The 16038-nt window shown below is 45.6% G+C and overlaps 1 protein-coding gene across 1 annotated transcript in view; it reads right to left on the bottom strand.

The window, feature by feature from the left end:
- CCDC125 (coiled-coil domain containing 125) overlaps positions 1-6362 on the bottom strand; it is a 44468-nt gene extending 38106 nt beyond the window's left edge. The window contains exons 1-2 of the mRNA XM_040421488.1: positions 6274-6362; positions 3701-4019 (exon numbers count right to left, since the gene is read on the bottom strand). Coding sequence (XP_040277422.1) covers positions 3701-3980 — 280 coding nt within the window. The 5' untranslated portion in view covers positions 3981-4019; positions 6274-6362. The remainder of the gene's footprint in view (positions 1-3700; positions 4020-6273) is intronic.
- Between the last annotated feature and the right edge of the window lie 9676 nt (positions 6363-16038).

Below are 16038 nucleotides of genomic sequence, written 5' to 3'. Positions count from 1 at the left end.
GTCGAGCCTGCGGACTCCCCCCTAATCCACCTTTTGGGGAGGACAGTCCACCCGATTTACGATATTTGGGCGGCATTTTTTATATATTTTTTTTTCTTTTTTTTTTTTTCTTCCTCCTTACCTTTCTTTTCTTTTTTTTTTTTTTTTTTTTTTTCCCCTTTCCCCTTTTTTTTTTAGTTCAATATATTACGTCTATGAACACAATTCCCACATAAATATATACAGGGTATCACCCATTTATATTAGCCGGAACGCATAGGGACGAGGGGCAAGTATTGGTTAGATAAGCACATCAAAGAAAAAGAATAATTACTGAACTGGTATAAATACTAAAAATCCAGTATGTGTGCGATCCCCCCCCCCCCCCCCAAATAATGGGCTAAATAAAGCTGCCTGTAATTATATAATGGCCAATATATGAAGGCGAAGTAAGCCGCTAACAAACCAAAGTAAAGTTGCCGGCAGTTATATAACAGACACAGATGTAACACAGATGTCAATAAAGCAAACTCAGTTAATATCAAAAAAGAAAAAACGATTATTGAGGGAAGGTTTTTAAGGGGTATGTCCCATAAGGAATATGCTGCAGACACCAAACTTTAGCTTTTCAGCTTACACAAATGCGATATCTAATTGCCCCTAAGAGCTGAGTTTTTCAGGGAGGCCAGTCCATCCAGGTGGAAGAAGACAGTGTTCAAAAGGCTGAGAGTTGATAAGGATCTTCACGGAACTTTACTGATAGTCTGTGCCTTGCACAGTGAGAGGGACGGTTCCCCTGATATCGCAGCCCCAGTCCCCAGCGGCCACACAGCTAGCCGCCCCAGAGCCCGCAGCCGGCCGCCACAGACCGCCGGAGTCCCTAACAGGGACAGAGGAGTTGTTACAACAGGCTGAGAGCACCACGCCACCACCATCCGCCAACAGCCCAGGGGTCGACGCACTCCTCAGCACTCGGTATGGGGGACGGGACATCCAATTCATCCACAGGGCGTCTGGCACTGAACCCCACCTCACCCGCAAGGGCCACAGCCCAATCCACCTAGTGGCTACCTGCACAAACAGCCAAGACCCCCCAAGCAGCAGGGCAACATGAAACACGCCACCGCAAGTCACAGCAAGGAACGGAGATCAGGCATCAAACATCGGGTTGGAGCGGGCGGTATACAGCGGGTGGGCGGTGGCGGCAATGAGTAATGTCCACACACAACAAGGAGCACGGTAGAGCATGAGCCACAGTCCTATGTATCAGGGTCTTACCACCGCCAGCGCGCGGCACCTCAGATGGAACATCGTGCCGCAAATCACAGCAGGCAGGCAGGATCAGGCAATCAGCTTGGTCTGGCGAGTCAGAGCGTGCAGCAAACGGCTAGAGCAGGCACCTGGAGCTCCCATCTGGGCTCGACTAGCCTGGCCTAGCCTGGGGACGGCATTCCTTCAGGCCCACATCGGGGGGGGGGGGGGGGGGGGGGGGGGGTAAGCTAGGTAAGAGAGGCGGAGAGAGGAGAGAGAGCGGAGACGGCAGCCGGAGGAGGAGCACGGCACGCCTACGTCATGCAGTTCATGAACTCGCAATGCGTTCAATTAAAGTATTGCACCTGTACGGGAAAACTCACTCGTGTGAAAGGGGCCTCACACATTTACTGCTGTAGACCACCAAGAATATAGACATTAACCCCCTCACTGCCCTAAACCTCCAGAGAAACAAGCATTAAACCCATTACTGCCCTAGACCACTAGGGAAATAGATCTTAACCACCAGGGATGTACACAACCTTCACTGCTCTAGACCTGCATACTTTTTAAAGGGAATCTCTCAGCTCAAAAAAAATAAATTATAAATCCCCAAACTAGAGTAATTGGTGTATAGTGAGTAAGTGACGCTTGGTCCGATTATGTCTTTTTTATCTTCATACTCACTTGCATTGCACGCCATGCTCCAACAAACCGGCAGTAAAATGTACTGGGAGGACTCCTGGGTTCATTTGTATTGCCTGGCTTAGGTCCTGCACAAGGTTTCTATTGTATACAATATTTTAACTTTTGTGGTTCTCAATAAAAATATGTATTGATTTTACTTGAGATGTGCAGCGGTTTTGCTTTGTCTCTTTTGATCAGACTCACAAGTTAGAGTCAGGAAAGAAAGGGGCACAAAGCTCAGGAGAACAACGTGACCCATTGGTTCTACCAATCAGTGAAGGTCACAGGCGCCCACTGAGAACATGTGCGCTGCGTATAGATGTGTGTGGCTTAGGCCTTGTTCACATGTCCGTTATTTGATCAGTTATTTACATCAGTTTTTGCAAGCCAAAACCAGGAGTGGAGGCTAAACAGAGATAAGGCATAATGAAAAGATCTGCACCCATTCTGTGTTTTTGACCCACACCTCCTGGTTTTGGCTCACAATAACTGATCAAATAACTGATGTGTGAACAAGGCCTTACAGAAAATTATTTTGAGCCCTGCACTAGGATCCTTTTTATTGTATAACTGGATTTTAGACCTTAAGCCTGCATCCACACATGGCTGAAATGCTGTGGATTTGCTGTCGCACATTTTTGCGAGACAATACCTGAAAAGGGAATGAGATTTTAAAGGGGTTCTCCGGGAATTAAGAAAATGAAAATAACTAAATATGACCTTTATTATAAATATATTCCCATATACCTTCCATTAGTTATAATGGCTCGGTTTGTCCGGGGAGCAATCGTTGGGAGAAATAAAATGGCCGCAATCCTATTAGTACCCACAAAACCTGTCCTAATCACACAGCAGGATAAGTTACTTAACAACACTGAGCTAAAGAGCTACCTCATCCTCCTCTCTGCTTTGCTTGTCAGGGATTATGATCCTGAATACAGATAAGGACTTTAGCTGAATCTCTGTAGGAATGGAGGTCATGAGGAGACATGAAGTATGCAGAGAATGGTGGGGATGTGGTAATGAGCAGCAGCACTTGTATGCAGTCTCCATTACCAGAGTCTGTCCTGTCCGTCCTCTCTGTACTTCATGTCTCCTCATGAACTCCATTCCCACAGAGATTCAACTGAAGATCTTATCATCTGTATTCAGGATCATAATCCCTGACAAGTAGAACACAGAGGAGGATGAGGCAGCTCTTTAGCGCAGTGTTGCGAAGTAACTTGTCCTGTGTTATTAGGATAGGTTTTGTCATTACTAATTGGACGGCACCCATTTTATTTCTCCTAATGATTGCTCCCCAGACAAAATGAGCCATTATAACTAATGAAAGGTATTTGGGAATATCTTTATAATAAAGTAATATCTAAGTATTTACATTTCCTTAATTCAAGGAGAACCCTTTAAGAACTCATCCATATGCTGAATATAAAAAATAAAAAGCTGTGCAGATTTGAAATTTCAATTTACGCTGCGGATTTCCATCGTGGATCTCACTCACGATCTGCACCCGAGAGGGTAAAATCCACAGTATGGATGAAAGTCACTTTGGATATTCTGCCTACCAGGATCCTGAATACTTTGAAATTGGACTAAGTTTCTTCTCTGCAAAAGTTGGAATTGCAAATCATTAAAAGGATACAGGGAAAAACCCTAAATTCCCCCCCCCCCCCCCCCCCCAGTCCTGCACCAAAGGATTAAGGTTTCTTTAAGCCGTAGGAAATCTAGGCGTGATGGCAACGACCATATTCATCTTTACGTTTTGAGTGACTGATAGTCTTACCCATGCTGTTCTGTCGGCACCGTGTGTAGCCCTCTTTGGCAGGCCTCACGGTCTCCCTTTCCTCGGAAATGCTCCGTTTTACAATGTGATGACCTGTGTTACAATCATCGTCTCCCTTCTTAATAAGGTGGTAATGATGAGAACTTGATCCTTTTCTCAATTTCAATCCTTTTGTCACGTCAAGACCCTCGTAGAGTCCACCAGGCTTTCTCCCAAAGCCCTCTCCCAAATCTCCTCCAGCCATGAAGTCTTCCTCCTCCTCTGACAGGCAGTCCATCATCTCCAGTGCGTGCAGCGAGGAAGAGATTGTCTTGAGGATCTAAAATACAGAGTAGCATTATATTGTGCCGCTGGCATTTTTGTAGCGTACCAACATGTACAAATATACAGTATTGCTGCATGGTCCCTGACATTAGAATACACATACGGTACTTACTTTCTCCATAAAGCATAGTTATTACATCTCAAGCACACAAACGTATGCTGGTTGTTCCATACATTGGGGGCCGCAATTTGCAGACCCCAATGCACGGGCACCATCCGTGCGGCTGCCACAGCCGAATGCATGTGGACCCATTCAACATGTTCTATCTTTTGTGGTGCGGAGTTACGGAGAGGCCCCCCATGGAAGCACTCCATAGTGCTCCTGTAGGGTTCTGTGCCTCCGTTCCACAACACTCCTTCCAGATTGCAGACCCATTCACTCAGTTATATGCTGTTTGCGGGCCGCAATATGAGGCCTTAAGAAGTGAGCTGTGTAATACACCCTGTACGAGGCACCATTACTCCATACTGTACAGGATACTCTGCTGGACTTATCATGGACTTTTCCAGTTTTACACTGATGACCTATCCTTAGGATATATTACCAATATCAGTTCGGCTGGGGCCCGACTCCCGACACCATGGAAACAGTTTGCAGGAGCTGCTGTGCATGGAGACCGGACACTGGATCAGCACAACTCTATACACTGTGTAGGAGCCATGCCCAGTCACTGCAGCACTGCTCACACTCCAGTGCATGGGAACTAAGGATAGGTCATCAATATTAAAAGGGGAATATTGATGGCCTATCCTCAGGACAGGTCATCAGTATCAGATCTGTGGGGGTCCGACAACCTGCACCCCCCCGATCAGCTGTTTGAAGAGGCAGTGACCCTTCGGTGAGCGCTGCGGCCGCTACAAACAACTGAACGATGGTGCTGCCCGGTGTCAGACCCTCACCATTACATATTTATGACCTATCGATCTTGAGGATAGGTCATCAATATTCTACTCCTAGAAAACCCCTTCAGGGCTCCCTCACAGTTTTGGTCCTGGTGTTTATTTGGGCCAAAAAAAATAAAAAGCCTGGTAAAACAAATGATATGCAAAAGGAAATTATATTTTTCTTGGAGCTGCAAAAAAAAATAAAAAGGATCCATATTTTTGCAAATTCGCAATTTGTGGGCCGCGAAATAAATACTGTTGTGTGCATGAGGCCTGCCGCCTTAGGCTAATTTTAGACAAGCCTGACCTGTGCGGAAATCACGCTCCGTGTTTGAGAGTCATTCCCCGTTCTGGACACTGCTTGTTTCGGCATTACACTGATTTCTAATGCTGTGTGTCTCTGCATGACCTTACTGCGGCAGGATCATACTGACAGCGCTATGTCAGTATAAGGGCTCACTCACATGACCGTATGTATGGGTCTGCATCCCTTCCGCAATTTTACAGAACGGGTGCAGACCCATTGATTTCAAAGGGGCTGCAAAAGATGTGGACATCACACTGTGTGCTGTGCGCATCTGTTGTTCCATTCCGCGGGCCCTCCCCCCACCCTCAAAAAAAAAATATATAGAGCATGTCTTATTCTTGTCCGCAGCCACAGACAAGAATAGGCATTTCTATCATAGTGCCGGCAAATTAGGGAACACGTGTGGGCCAATATCTGTGTGTTGTGGATCCGCAATTTGCGGACTGCAGAACACTACGGTGGTGTGAAGGAGCCCTTATTCTGAAGATGTAAAGTTAAGCAGAGACACACAGCATTATAAATCATTGTAATACCATACGCTCCTGAGAAACTAGCAGTGTCCATAACGGTGAATGGCGTCCAGACAAGGAGCGTGATCCCCGCACAGGTCACGCTCGTCTGAGAGAGGCCTTAGGGTGCGGCCATACTGTATGTAGCAGAGTTGCAGTGGATGTCACTCTGTGCATTGCAAAGTGTGAAATCTGTAATGGAGATCTGCAGCCTAAATGGACATATTTTCTGCGGTTTGTGGATGAGATTTGCTGGTTGTGTAGTGCACTGCTCACAAACCTGCAGTGGTGGATCTGCTTCATGTCAACATATCCTAAGTCGATGCCATACTCCTCCACAGGGGGGTGCCATTCTGGAGAACACCATGCCTGAGGCAGACACTGGCATTCCCTTCCTGCCCGCACCCACTGGCATCCCCTATCCACCTACATGCAGTACTCGGTGTACTCAGGAGAGAGGACAACCACTCCCAGGCAGCAGATACCGATATGTGCACACACGGGCGGACAAGCACTCCCTCACAATCCAGCGGTCAGTGCCCGGTTACCTGCACGGTACGGAGGCGGTTCTCCCGGGGTCTCCGTCTCTCCCTCCCGGAGATCTGACACTACATGCAGCTCCGCCACTTCCTCCTCCACAGACGTGGCCTCCCCGCCCCCTACTGGTCACATGACCTGAGGGCTGCACCCGTGCACTGCCTCACCTGAGATCACCTGGGCAGTCCGAGCTCCAGCCATGTCCTGGAGTGTGGTGCACACTGCTGCATGGAGGTGGTCACAGCCAGACATGTATCACTGGGGTTGTCCAGGAAGAGTCCTACCACATCTGCTATTGACCATGGAGAGATGGATCTGCATGCTGTGCAGTTTGGCACACAGGTCCTTTTCCCAGCATGTGGTCTGTCCACACATCGCCAACCAGAATCAGTATTATCAAATGTCATCTACACGCTACAGAAATTGCCGGTGTGTAAATTGACATGGGTGCGGATTTGGGCAGGATGGCAACCTCCTTTGCAGATTTTCCCTGGGGATTTGAAACCACCAAACAATCTGCATATCATACATGTTCGAGAACCCTCAGGGCAGGGGCGTACATAGAAATCACTGGGCCCCATAGCAAGAATCTAAATTGGGCCCCCATTCCCCATTTATAGCCTCTCCCTTTGTTCCATGAACTATGCTTGCTGCGTTTTATAATTTATGCCATCAGGGCCAGATTGGGATTACAAAACAGCCCTGACACACAAAAGGGGTATAATAGATGCCGTGTGCACAGATGTATACAGGGCCGGTGCAAGGATTTTTGCCGCCCTAGGCAAGATAAAAATTGCTGATGATCTGCCCATATCATGTTCCACCCCTTTCTCAGCTTTTGAATAAAAAGAACTGCTAGGTTTCCCTTAGGGTTAATCCAGCTTCTTGTAGCTGTCTTTTTTTGCGGAACGGAATTGCGGACCCATACATTTCTATGGGGCCGCACGACGTGCGGCCCCGATCCGGAATTGCGGACCCGGATCCGCAATTCCGATCCTGAAAAAAATAGAACATATCCTATTCTTGTCCACAATAACGGACAAGAATAGGCATATTCTGTTAGTGCCGGCAATGTGCGGTCCGCAAAATGCGGAACGCACATTGCCGCTGTCTGTGTTTTGCAGATCCGTGGATCCTCAAAACACACACGGATGTGTGAATGGACCCTAAATGTGAGGGAAATTAATTTCCAATGTAGTATTAATAACTAAACAATTACATAATAAACATATTGCATTGTCTACTTACCACCAGGACAATAAGATGATCTGGTCTCTGGCTCTTGGTCTGGCTCTGGGGACTCCCTTGTCACTCTCTCCCCCCCCCCCCCCCCCCCCTTCCCTTGTCACTCTCATTATTCCCCCCCTCCCTTGTCACTCTCATTATCACCCCCCTTGTCACTCTCATTATCCCCCCCCCTCCCTTGTCAATCTTATTATCCCCCCCCCCTCCCTTGTCAATCTCATTATTCCCCCCCCCCCCCCCCTTGTCACTCTCATTATCCCCCCCCCCCTTGTCACTCTCATTATCCCCCCCTCCCTTGTCAATCTCATTATTCCCCCCTCCCCAATCTCATTATCCCCCCCCTCCTCTAATATAGCGTGGCCGAGCTCTGTTCGGTCCGCGGTACAGGAGCTTTTGTTTCCTGTACCCGGCCGGACTGACAGGAAGTGCTCACTTAGTGTGCACTTCCTGTCAGTCCGGCCGGGTACAGGAAACAAAAGCTCCTGTACCGCGGACCGAACAGAGCTCGGCCACGCTACATTAACAAAAGCACAGAGCAGACACAGCAGGTGCAGGCAGGCTGCGCAGCAATGAGCTGGCGGCCGGAGATTCAAATTAGAGCGGCAATCGCTCAGCCGCTCAGGAAGCGCAGCATGAGGGGCGCCGCCGGCCGAACTTATATAACCAACTTTTTTTTCTTTTTTTTTTACACCACAACGGGCGCCCCCTGCTAAATGGCGCCCTAGGCGACTGCCTAAGTCGCCTTACTGGTGGTGCCGGCCCTGGATGTATAGTGTATACAGCAGTGTACTGTTATGTGAGGTACGAGGTATAATATATGCAATGTGTACAGGTATATAGTATATATCGTAGTGTACTGATATGTGAGGTACAGGGTATATTATATGCAGTGTGTACAGGTATATACAGCAGTGTACTGATATGTGAGGTACAGGGTATATTATATGCAGTGTGTACAGGTATATACAGCAGTGTACTGATATGTGAGATACAGGGTATATTATATGCAGTGTGTACAGGTATATACAGCAGTGTACTGATATGTGAGATACAGGGTATATTATATGCAGTGTGTACAGGTATATAGTATATACAGTAGTGTAATATTTGAGGTACGAGGTATAATAGATGCAGTGTGTACAGGTATATAGTAAATACAGCAGTATATTGACATGAGGTATGAGGTATAAATTATAGCTCGTACCTCACATATCAGTCCACTGCTGTATATACAATATATCTGTACACACTTCATCTATTACACCTCGTACCCAATATATCAGTACACTGCTGTATATACTATATATCTGTACACACTGCATCTATTATACCTCGTACCTCACATATCAGTACACTGCTGGATATACTATATTGCATCTATAATACTGTGTAATATATGCAGTGTGTGTATATATATATATATATATATATATATATATATATATACACACACACACACACACACACACACACACACACCACCAAAAGTAGGGCAGCACTCCTTTGCCAACTGTAAAGTGGGTGCCAGCGGTAACCCCTTGATTCTGGTTGGTAGACAAATTTCAAAAATCCACAGCACTCCTTAAAAGTGAAAAAATGTGCATTTTATTCACACGTCATACAGCAACGTTTCGAAACGTTGCTGTATGACATGTGTGAATAAATAGCACATTTTTTCACTTTTAAGGAGTGCTGTGGATTTTTGCAATATATACACTGCTCAAAAAAATAAAGGGAACACAAAAATAACACATCCTAGATCTGAGTTAATTAAATATTCTTCTGAAATACTTTGTTCTTTACATAGTTGAATGTGCTGACAACAAAATCACACAAAAATTAAAGAATGGAAATCAAATTTTTCAACCCGTGGAGGTCTGGATTTGGAGTCACCCTCAAAATTAAAGTGGAAAAACACACTACAGGCTGATCCAACTTTGATGTAATGTCCTTAAAACAAGTCAAAATGAGGCTCAGTAGTGTGTGTGGCCTCCACGTGCCTGTATGACCTCCCTACAACGCCTGTGCATGCTCCTGAAGAGGTGGCGGACGGTCTCCTGAGGGATCTCCTCCCAGACCTGAACTAAAGCATCTGCCAACTCCTGGACAGTCTGTGGTGCAACGTGATGTTGGTGGATAGAGCGAGACATGATGTCCCAGATGTGCTCAATTGGATTCAGGTCTGGGGAACGGACGGGCCAGTCCATAGCATCAATGCCTTCGTCTTGCAGGAACTGCTGACACACTCCAGCCACATGAGATCTAGCTGTGCGGCCCTCCAAAGAAATGCCACCCCGGTAATGCTGGAGGATGTTGCAGGCAGCAGAACGTTCTCCACGGCGTCTCCAGACTCTGTCTCGTCTGTCACATGTGCTCAGTGTGAACCTGCTTTCATCTGTGAAGAGCACAGGGCGCCAGTGGCAAATGCCAAACGTCCTGCACGGTTTTGGGCTGTAAGCACAACCCCCACCTGTGGACGTCGGGCCCTCATATCACCCTCATGGAGTCTGTTTCTGACCGTTTGAGCAGACACATGCACATTTGTGGCCTGCTGGAGGTCATTTTGCAGGGCTCTGGCAGTGCTCCTCCTGTTCCTCCTTGCACAAAGGCGGAGGTAGCGGTCCTGCTGCTGGGTTGTTGCCCTCCTACGGCCTCCTCCACGTCTCCCCATGTACTGGCCTGTCTCCTGGTAGCGCCTCCATGCTCTGGACACTACGCTGACAGACACAGCAAACCTTCTTGCCACAGCTCGCATTGATGTGCCATCCTGGATAAGCTGCACTACCTGAGCCACTTGTGTGGGTTGTAGACTCCGTCTCATGCTACCACTAGAGTGAAAGCACCGCCAGCATTCAAAAGTGACCAAAACATCAGCCAGGAAGCATAGGAACTGAGAAGTGGTCTGTGGTCACCACCTGCAGAACCACTCCTTTATTGGGGGTGTCTTGCTAATTGCAAATAATTTCCACCTGTTGTCTATCCCATTTGCACAACAGCATGTGAAATTGATTGTCACTCAGTGTTGCTTCCTAAGTGGACAGTTTGATTTCACAGAAGTGTGACTGACTTGGAGTTACATTGTGTTGCTTAAGTGTTCCCTTTATTTTTTTGAGCAGTGTATATACACACAGAGCAGTGTATTGATGTGAGACATAGAAGGTATAATACTGTAGATGCAGTGTTTACAGAAATATGTGGTCAGTTATGCATTATGGTCACTGTGTGTGAGGTACATAAGGGAGTGGTCACTGTAACTGTCTGAAGTATTATACATGAGTGAGCAATGAGTAAAAACAGGACATGGAGGGGGGGGGGGGTTAAATGATGAAAAGTGGAGGACCTCCTCTTACCACTCCATTCCAGTCTGTATGGATCAATGCAGAGCTGATTGTGAATTTCTAATACTTGCTGTTAGTGGTTGAAGGACCTATGATGATGTCATTACAGGTCCTGGCAGATGTACCTTTCAAACCTAGGAACTACACCATTTTTGGTGCAGTTCCTTTGCTAGATCCTGCAGAACCTGTGATGTTAAAGATGATGTCATCACAGGTCCTGGCAGATGCACTGTTCTAACCTGGGAACTACACTTTAAACTGTGCAGTTCCCCTACAGGACCTGTGATGACATCATCAAAGGTCCTTTAGCTTTAGAAAGATAGAGAGGAGCAATTAGGGGGCGGGGCCTCTCCTCCACTGCGGACCCCATAGCAGCTGCGTGGTCTGCCTATATGGTAGGTACGCCACTGCCTTAGGGTAATGCCTCCTTCACGTCAGTGATTCACAGACGTGTGCTTTCCGTGTGACAGCACACGTACCCATTCATTTTGATGGATGTATTCACACATCTGTGTTTCATGCTCTATTTTTTTCACCCCATCACGCCCATTACAGTCTATGGGTCTGTGAAAAACATGGACGCCATCCAGGTTTCACGGACCATTAGGAGGAGACGCTATGAAAATAAAATTTTCAGCTGTCCAGTGTCCGTGAAACACAGAGAGCAAAAAAAACAAACACACGGACCCTTCACTGATGAATCACTGACCAGCTTATTACAGATTTCAACACGGATATCTGAATGAGGCATAAGTTCACACTTTTTTTTTTATGCTGCATTTTCTTCCTCAAATAAAAAAAAAATGTTAAAATTGTGTTCGGTGTCTTGAAAAAAAATAAAATAAAACAGTCTACGTCAATGATTGCCATAAATCAGTGCAACTGCAAAACCGCTGCAGGAATCCAAGGGTCAGCCTCAGATTTCTGCCGTTGGATTTTTCCACCAAATGAAGATGCCCTCAATGCTGTTCCCTCCTAGAAGATAAATCCAATAAAATATAAGCAACTACACCCTGTTCCAAATTATTATGCAAATTCTATTTAAGTGTCACAAAGATTAAATATTTTGTTTTTCAGTTTAACTCATGGATGGCATTGTGTCTCAGGGCTCTTTTGATGACTGAAAACAATCTCGGACACCTGTGATAATTAGATTGGCAGGTGAGCCCAATTTAAGGAAAAACTACTAAAGGAGGGTGATCCACATTATTAAGCATAGCACTATTTTCAAGAAATATGGGGAAGAAAAAGGATCTCTCTGCTGCCGAAAAGAGAGAAATAGTTCAATGCCTTGGACAAGGTATGAAAACATTACATATTTCACGAAAACTTAAGCATGATCATCGCACTATTAAGAGATTTGTGGCGGATTCAGAGCACAGACGGGTTCGTGCAGATAAAGGCACATTGAGGAAGATTTCTACAAGATCCATGCATCGGATCAAGAGAGCAGCTGATAAAATACCATTACCTAGCAGCAAACAGATATTTGAAGCTGCTGGTGCCTCTGGAGTCCCCAGAGTCTTGCAACTGTGCATAAACCTTCTATTCGGCCACCACTAACCAATGCTCACAAGCAGAAACGGCTGCATTGGGCAGAAAAATACACTGCTCAAAAAAATACAAGGGAACACAAAAATAACACATCATAGATCTGAATTAATTAAATATTCTTCTGAAATACTTTGTTCTTTACATAGTTGAATGTGCTGACAACAAAATCACACAAAAATAAAAAAATGGAAATCAAATTTTTCAACCCATGGAGGTCTGGATTTGGAGTCACCCTCAAAATTAAAGTGGAAAAACACACTACAGGCTGATCCAACTTTGATGTAATGTCCTTAAAACAAGTCAAAATGAGGCTCAGTAGTGTGTGGCCTCCACGTGCCTGTATGACCTCCCTACAACGCCTGTGCATGCTCCTGATGAGGTGGCGGACGGTCTCCTGAGGGATCTCCTCCCAGACCTGGACTAAAGCATCTGCCAACTCCTGGACAGTCTGTGGTGCAACGTGACGTTGGTGGATAGAGCGAGACATGATGTCCCAGATGTGCTCAATTGGATTCAGGTCTGGGGAACGGACGGGCCAGTCCATAGCATCAATGCCTTTGTCTTGCAGGAACTGCTGACACATTCCAGCCACATGAGGTCTAGCATTGTCTTGCATTAGGAGGAACCCAGGGCCAACAGCACCAGCATATGGTCTCACAAGGGGTCTGAGGATCTCATCTCGGTACCTAATGGCAGTCAGGCTACCTCTGGCGAGCACATGGAGGGCTGTGCGGCCCTCCAAAGAAATGCCACCCCACACCATTACTGACCCAATGCCAAACCGGTCATGCTGGAGGATGTTGCAGGCAGCAGAACGTTCTCCACGGCGTCTCAAGACTTTGTCACGTCTGTCACATGTGCTCAGTGTGAACCTGCTTTCATCTGTGAAGAGCACAGGGCGCCAGTGGCGAATTTGCCAATCTTGGTGTTCTCTGGCAAATGCCAAACGTCCTGCATAGTGTTGGGCTGTAAGCACAACCCCCACCTGTGGACGTCGGGCCCTCATATCACCTTCATGGAGTCTGTTTCTGACCGTTTGAGCAGACACATGCACATTTGTGGCCTGCTGGAGGTCATTTTGCAGGGCTCTGGCAGTGCTCCTCCTGTTCCTCCTTGCACAAAGGCGGAGGTAGCGGTCCTGCTGCTGGGTTGTTGCCCTCCTACGGCCTCCTCCACGTCTCCCCATGTACTGGCCTGTCTCCTTGTAGCGCCTCCATGCTCTGGACACTACGCTGAGAGACACAGCAAACCTTCTTGCCACAGCTCGCATTGATGTGCCATCCTGGATAAGCTGCACTACCTGAGCCACTTGTGTGGGTTGTAGACTCTGTCTCATGCTACCACTAGAGTGAAAGCACCGCCAGCATTCAAAAGTGACCAAAACATCAGCCAGGAAGCATAGGAACTGAGAAGTGGTCTGTGATCACCACCTGCAGAACCACTCCTTTATTGGGGGTGTCTTGCTAATTGCCTATAATTTCCACCTGTTGTCTATCCCATTTGCACAACAGCATGTGAAATGGATTGTCACTCAGTGTTGCTTCCTAAGTGGACAGTTGTATTCACAGAAGTGTGATTGACTTGGAGTTACATTGTGTTGTTTAAGTTTTCCCTTTATTTTTTTGAGCAGTGTACATGAAGACTCATTTTCAAGCAGTCCTGTTCACTGATGAGTGCCGTGCAACCCTGGATGGTCCAGATGGATGTAACAGTGGATGGTTTGTGAACGGCTACCCTGTTCCAACAAGGCTGCGACGTCAGCAAGGCGGTGGTGGTGGGAGTCATGTTTTGGGCCGGAATCATGGGAAGAGAGCTGGTCGGCCCCTTTAGGGTCCCCGAAGATGTAAAGATGATCTCTGCAAAGTATATGGAGTTTCTGACTGACCACTTTCTTCCCTGGTACAGAAGGAAGAACTATACTTTCCGTAATAAAATCATCTTCATGCACCATCTCATGCTGCAAAGAATACCTCTGCATCAATGGCTGCTATAGGGATAAAAGGAGAGAAAGTCATGGTGTGGCCTCCATCCTCCCCAGACCTCAATCCTATGGAGAACCTTTGGAGCATCTTCAAGCAAAAGATCTATGAGGGTGGGAGGCAGTTTACATCCAAACAGCAGCTCTGGGAGGCTATTCTGACATCTTGCAAACAAATTCAAGCAGAAACTGTCTAAAAACTCACAAGTTCAATGGATGCAAGACTTGTGAAGCTGCTATCAAATAAGGGGTCCTATGTTAAAATGTTTAAAAAGTTAAAATGTTGTTAAAAGTTTGATTGAAAAAGCTTTTGATTTCAGTAAATATGCTGCAAACACGACAAATGACAATTTTCAGTCCTTTACAACCTATAAAGTGTTTTGAAACTTGACTGTGCTGTGCGTAATAATTATACAGTGTATTTTTAAGTTTTTTATGTTTTAAATAAAAAATACTGTTATCATTAGGAGGTTTGTTCAATAAAATTAAAATTTTACTCTTAATAATTAACATGAGAATTATGCTGACTGTTATTTACATCAATTATTTAGGTAAATGAGAAAAATATAATTTGCATAATAATTTGGAACAGGGTGTATGTGCAACCGGACCAACTGAGGAGACATTAGCCACACCGGCACCGGCGGTCTTTCCACTCCCTCCATCATTCTGTTGCAGGATACACCGCGGACTGAGTGGGTTGACATGATTGGTCAAGCAAGTACCATAATATCCTGGACTTACTATAGAATACTTTCTGGGGATCATTTCATCTGGCCGATCACACATAATTACTTATACTTTATTGGATTTATCTCCTAGGAGGAGGACGATAAATACCAGTAGTGTGGCTGTATCTATTCCTTCCACTAAGTATTTACAGTTGTCATTATTGATTTGATATATTTTAAATATATATGGTGTGAATATGGTGAATTGGACACACTTGTACGCTAGTTTATTACGGATCCACTTAAAAGGATAATAACAGTCCCCTGATTAGCCACGATAGGTAATAAGGCGAAACGCGTTGGAACTATTACATCATGTGAGGTTGATTCAGGATACTCTCTGCAACCACCTGGGACAGATAGACTACTATATATAAAAGATTGATATATTTCTACGTTACCCGGTATAACGTACTATATAGGGTGAAAGAAATGAAATGACCGGCACTCACAATATACTAGGGTCACGCAGAAAATGCTAATGTCAGATTTAACATTTATTCACATCTATAACACACATAAAACATCTAGATTGGCCAATATTACTAAATTACAATAAAAAATTACAATATAAAATACTGGACCACCTGAATCTACTATCGTAAGGTCTTAATGGCTAAATGTGTCACAATATACTGATGTACAAAATAATCGCTGGCTTGTTGCAAAAGTTCGTAATCAGACTCTGGTGGAGTAATAAATCAGATAGAAATGCTGCTTCGAAAAAATATTTTCGAATGGAAAAAGATATATTGGGTATATGGGTGCACAGTGGCTGAATGCTTCCTCAGTTCTTACTTATGTTCACACTCGAACTGTATTGCGGCGATAATTCAGATGAAGGGTGAATTCAATATGGTCGCTTGGTTCACTGCGATGAATTTACCTTCCATTTAAAGTATCGCAGTGAACCAAGCGACCATATTGAAT

The sequence above is a fragment of the Bufo bufo genome, chromosome 2 (assembly GCF_905171765.1).
Source record: "Bufo bufo chromosome 2, aBufBuf1.1, whole genome shotgun sequence".
NCBI lineage: Eukaryota > Metazoa > Chordata > Amphibia > Anura > Bufonidae > Bufo > Bufo bufo.
The sequence above is the reverse complement of the archived record's forward strand: the minus strand, read 5'-3'. Positions and strand labels throughout refer to the sequence as shown.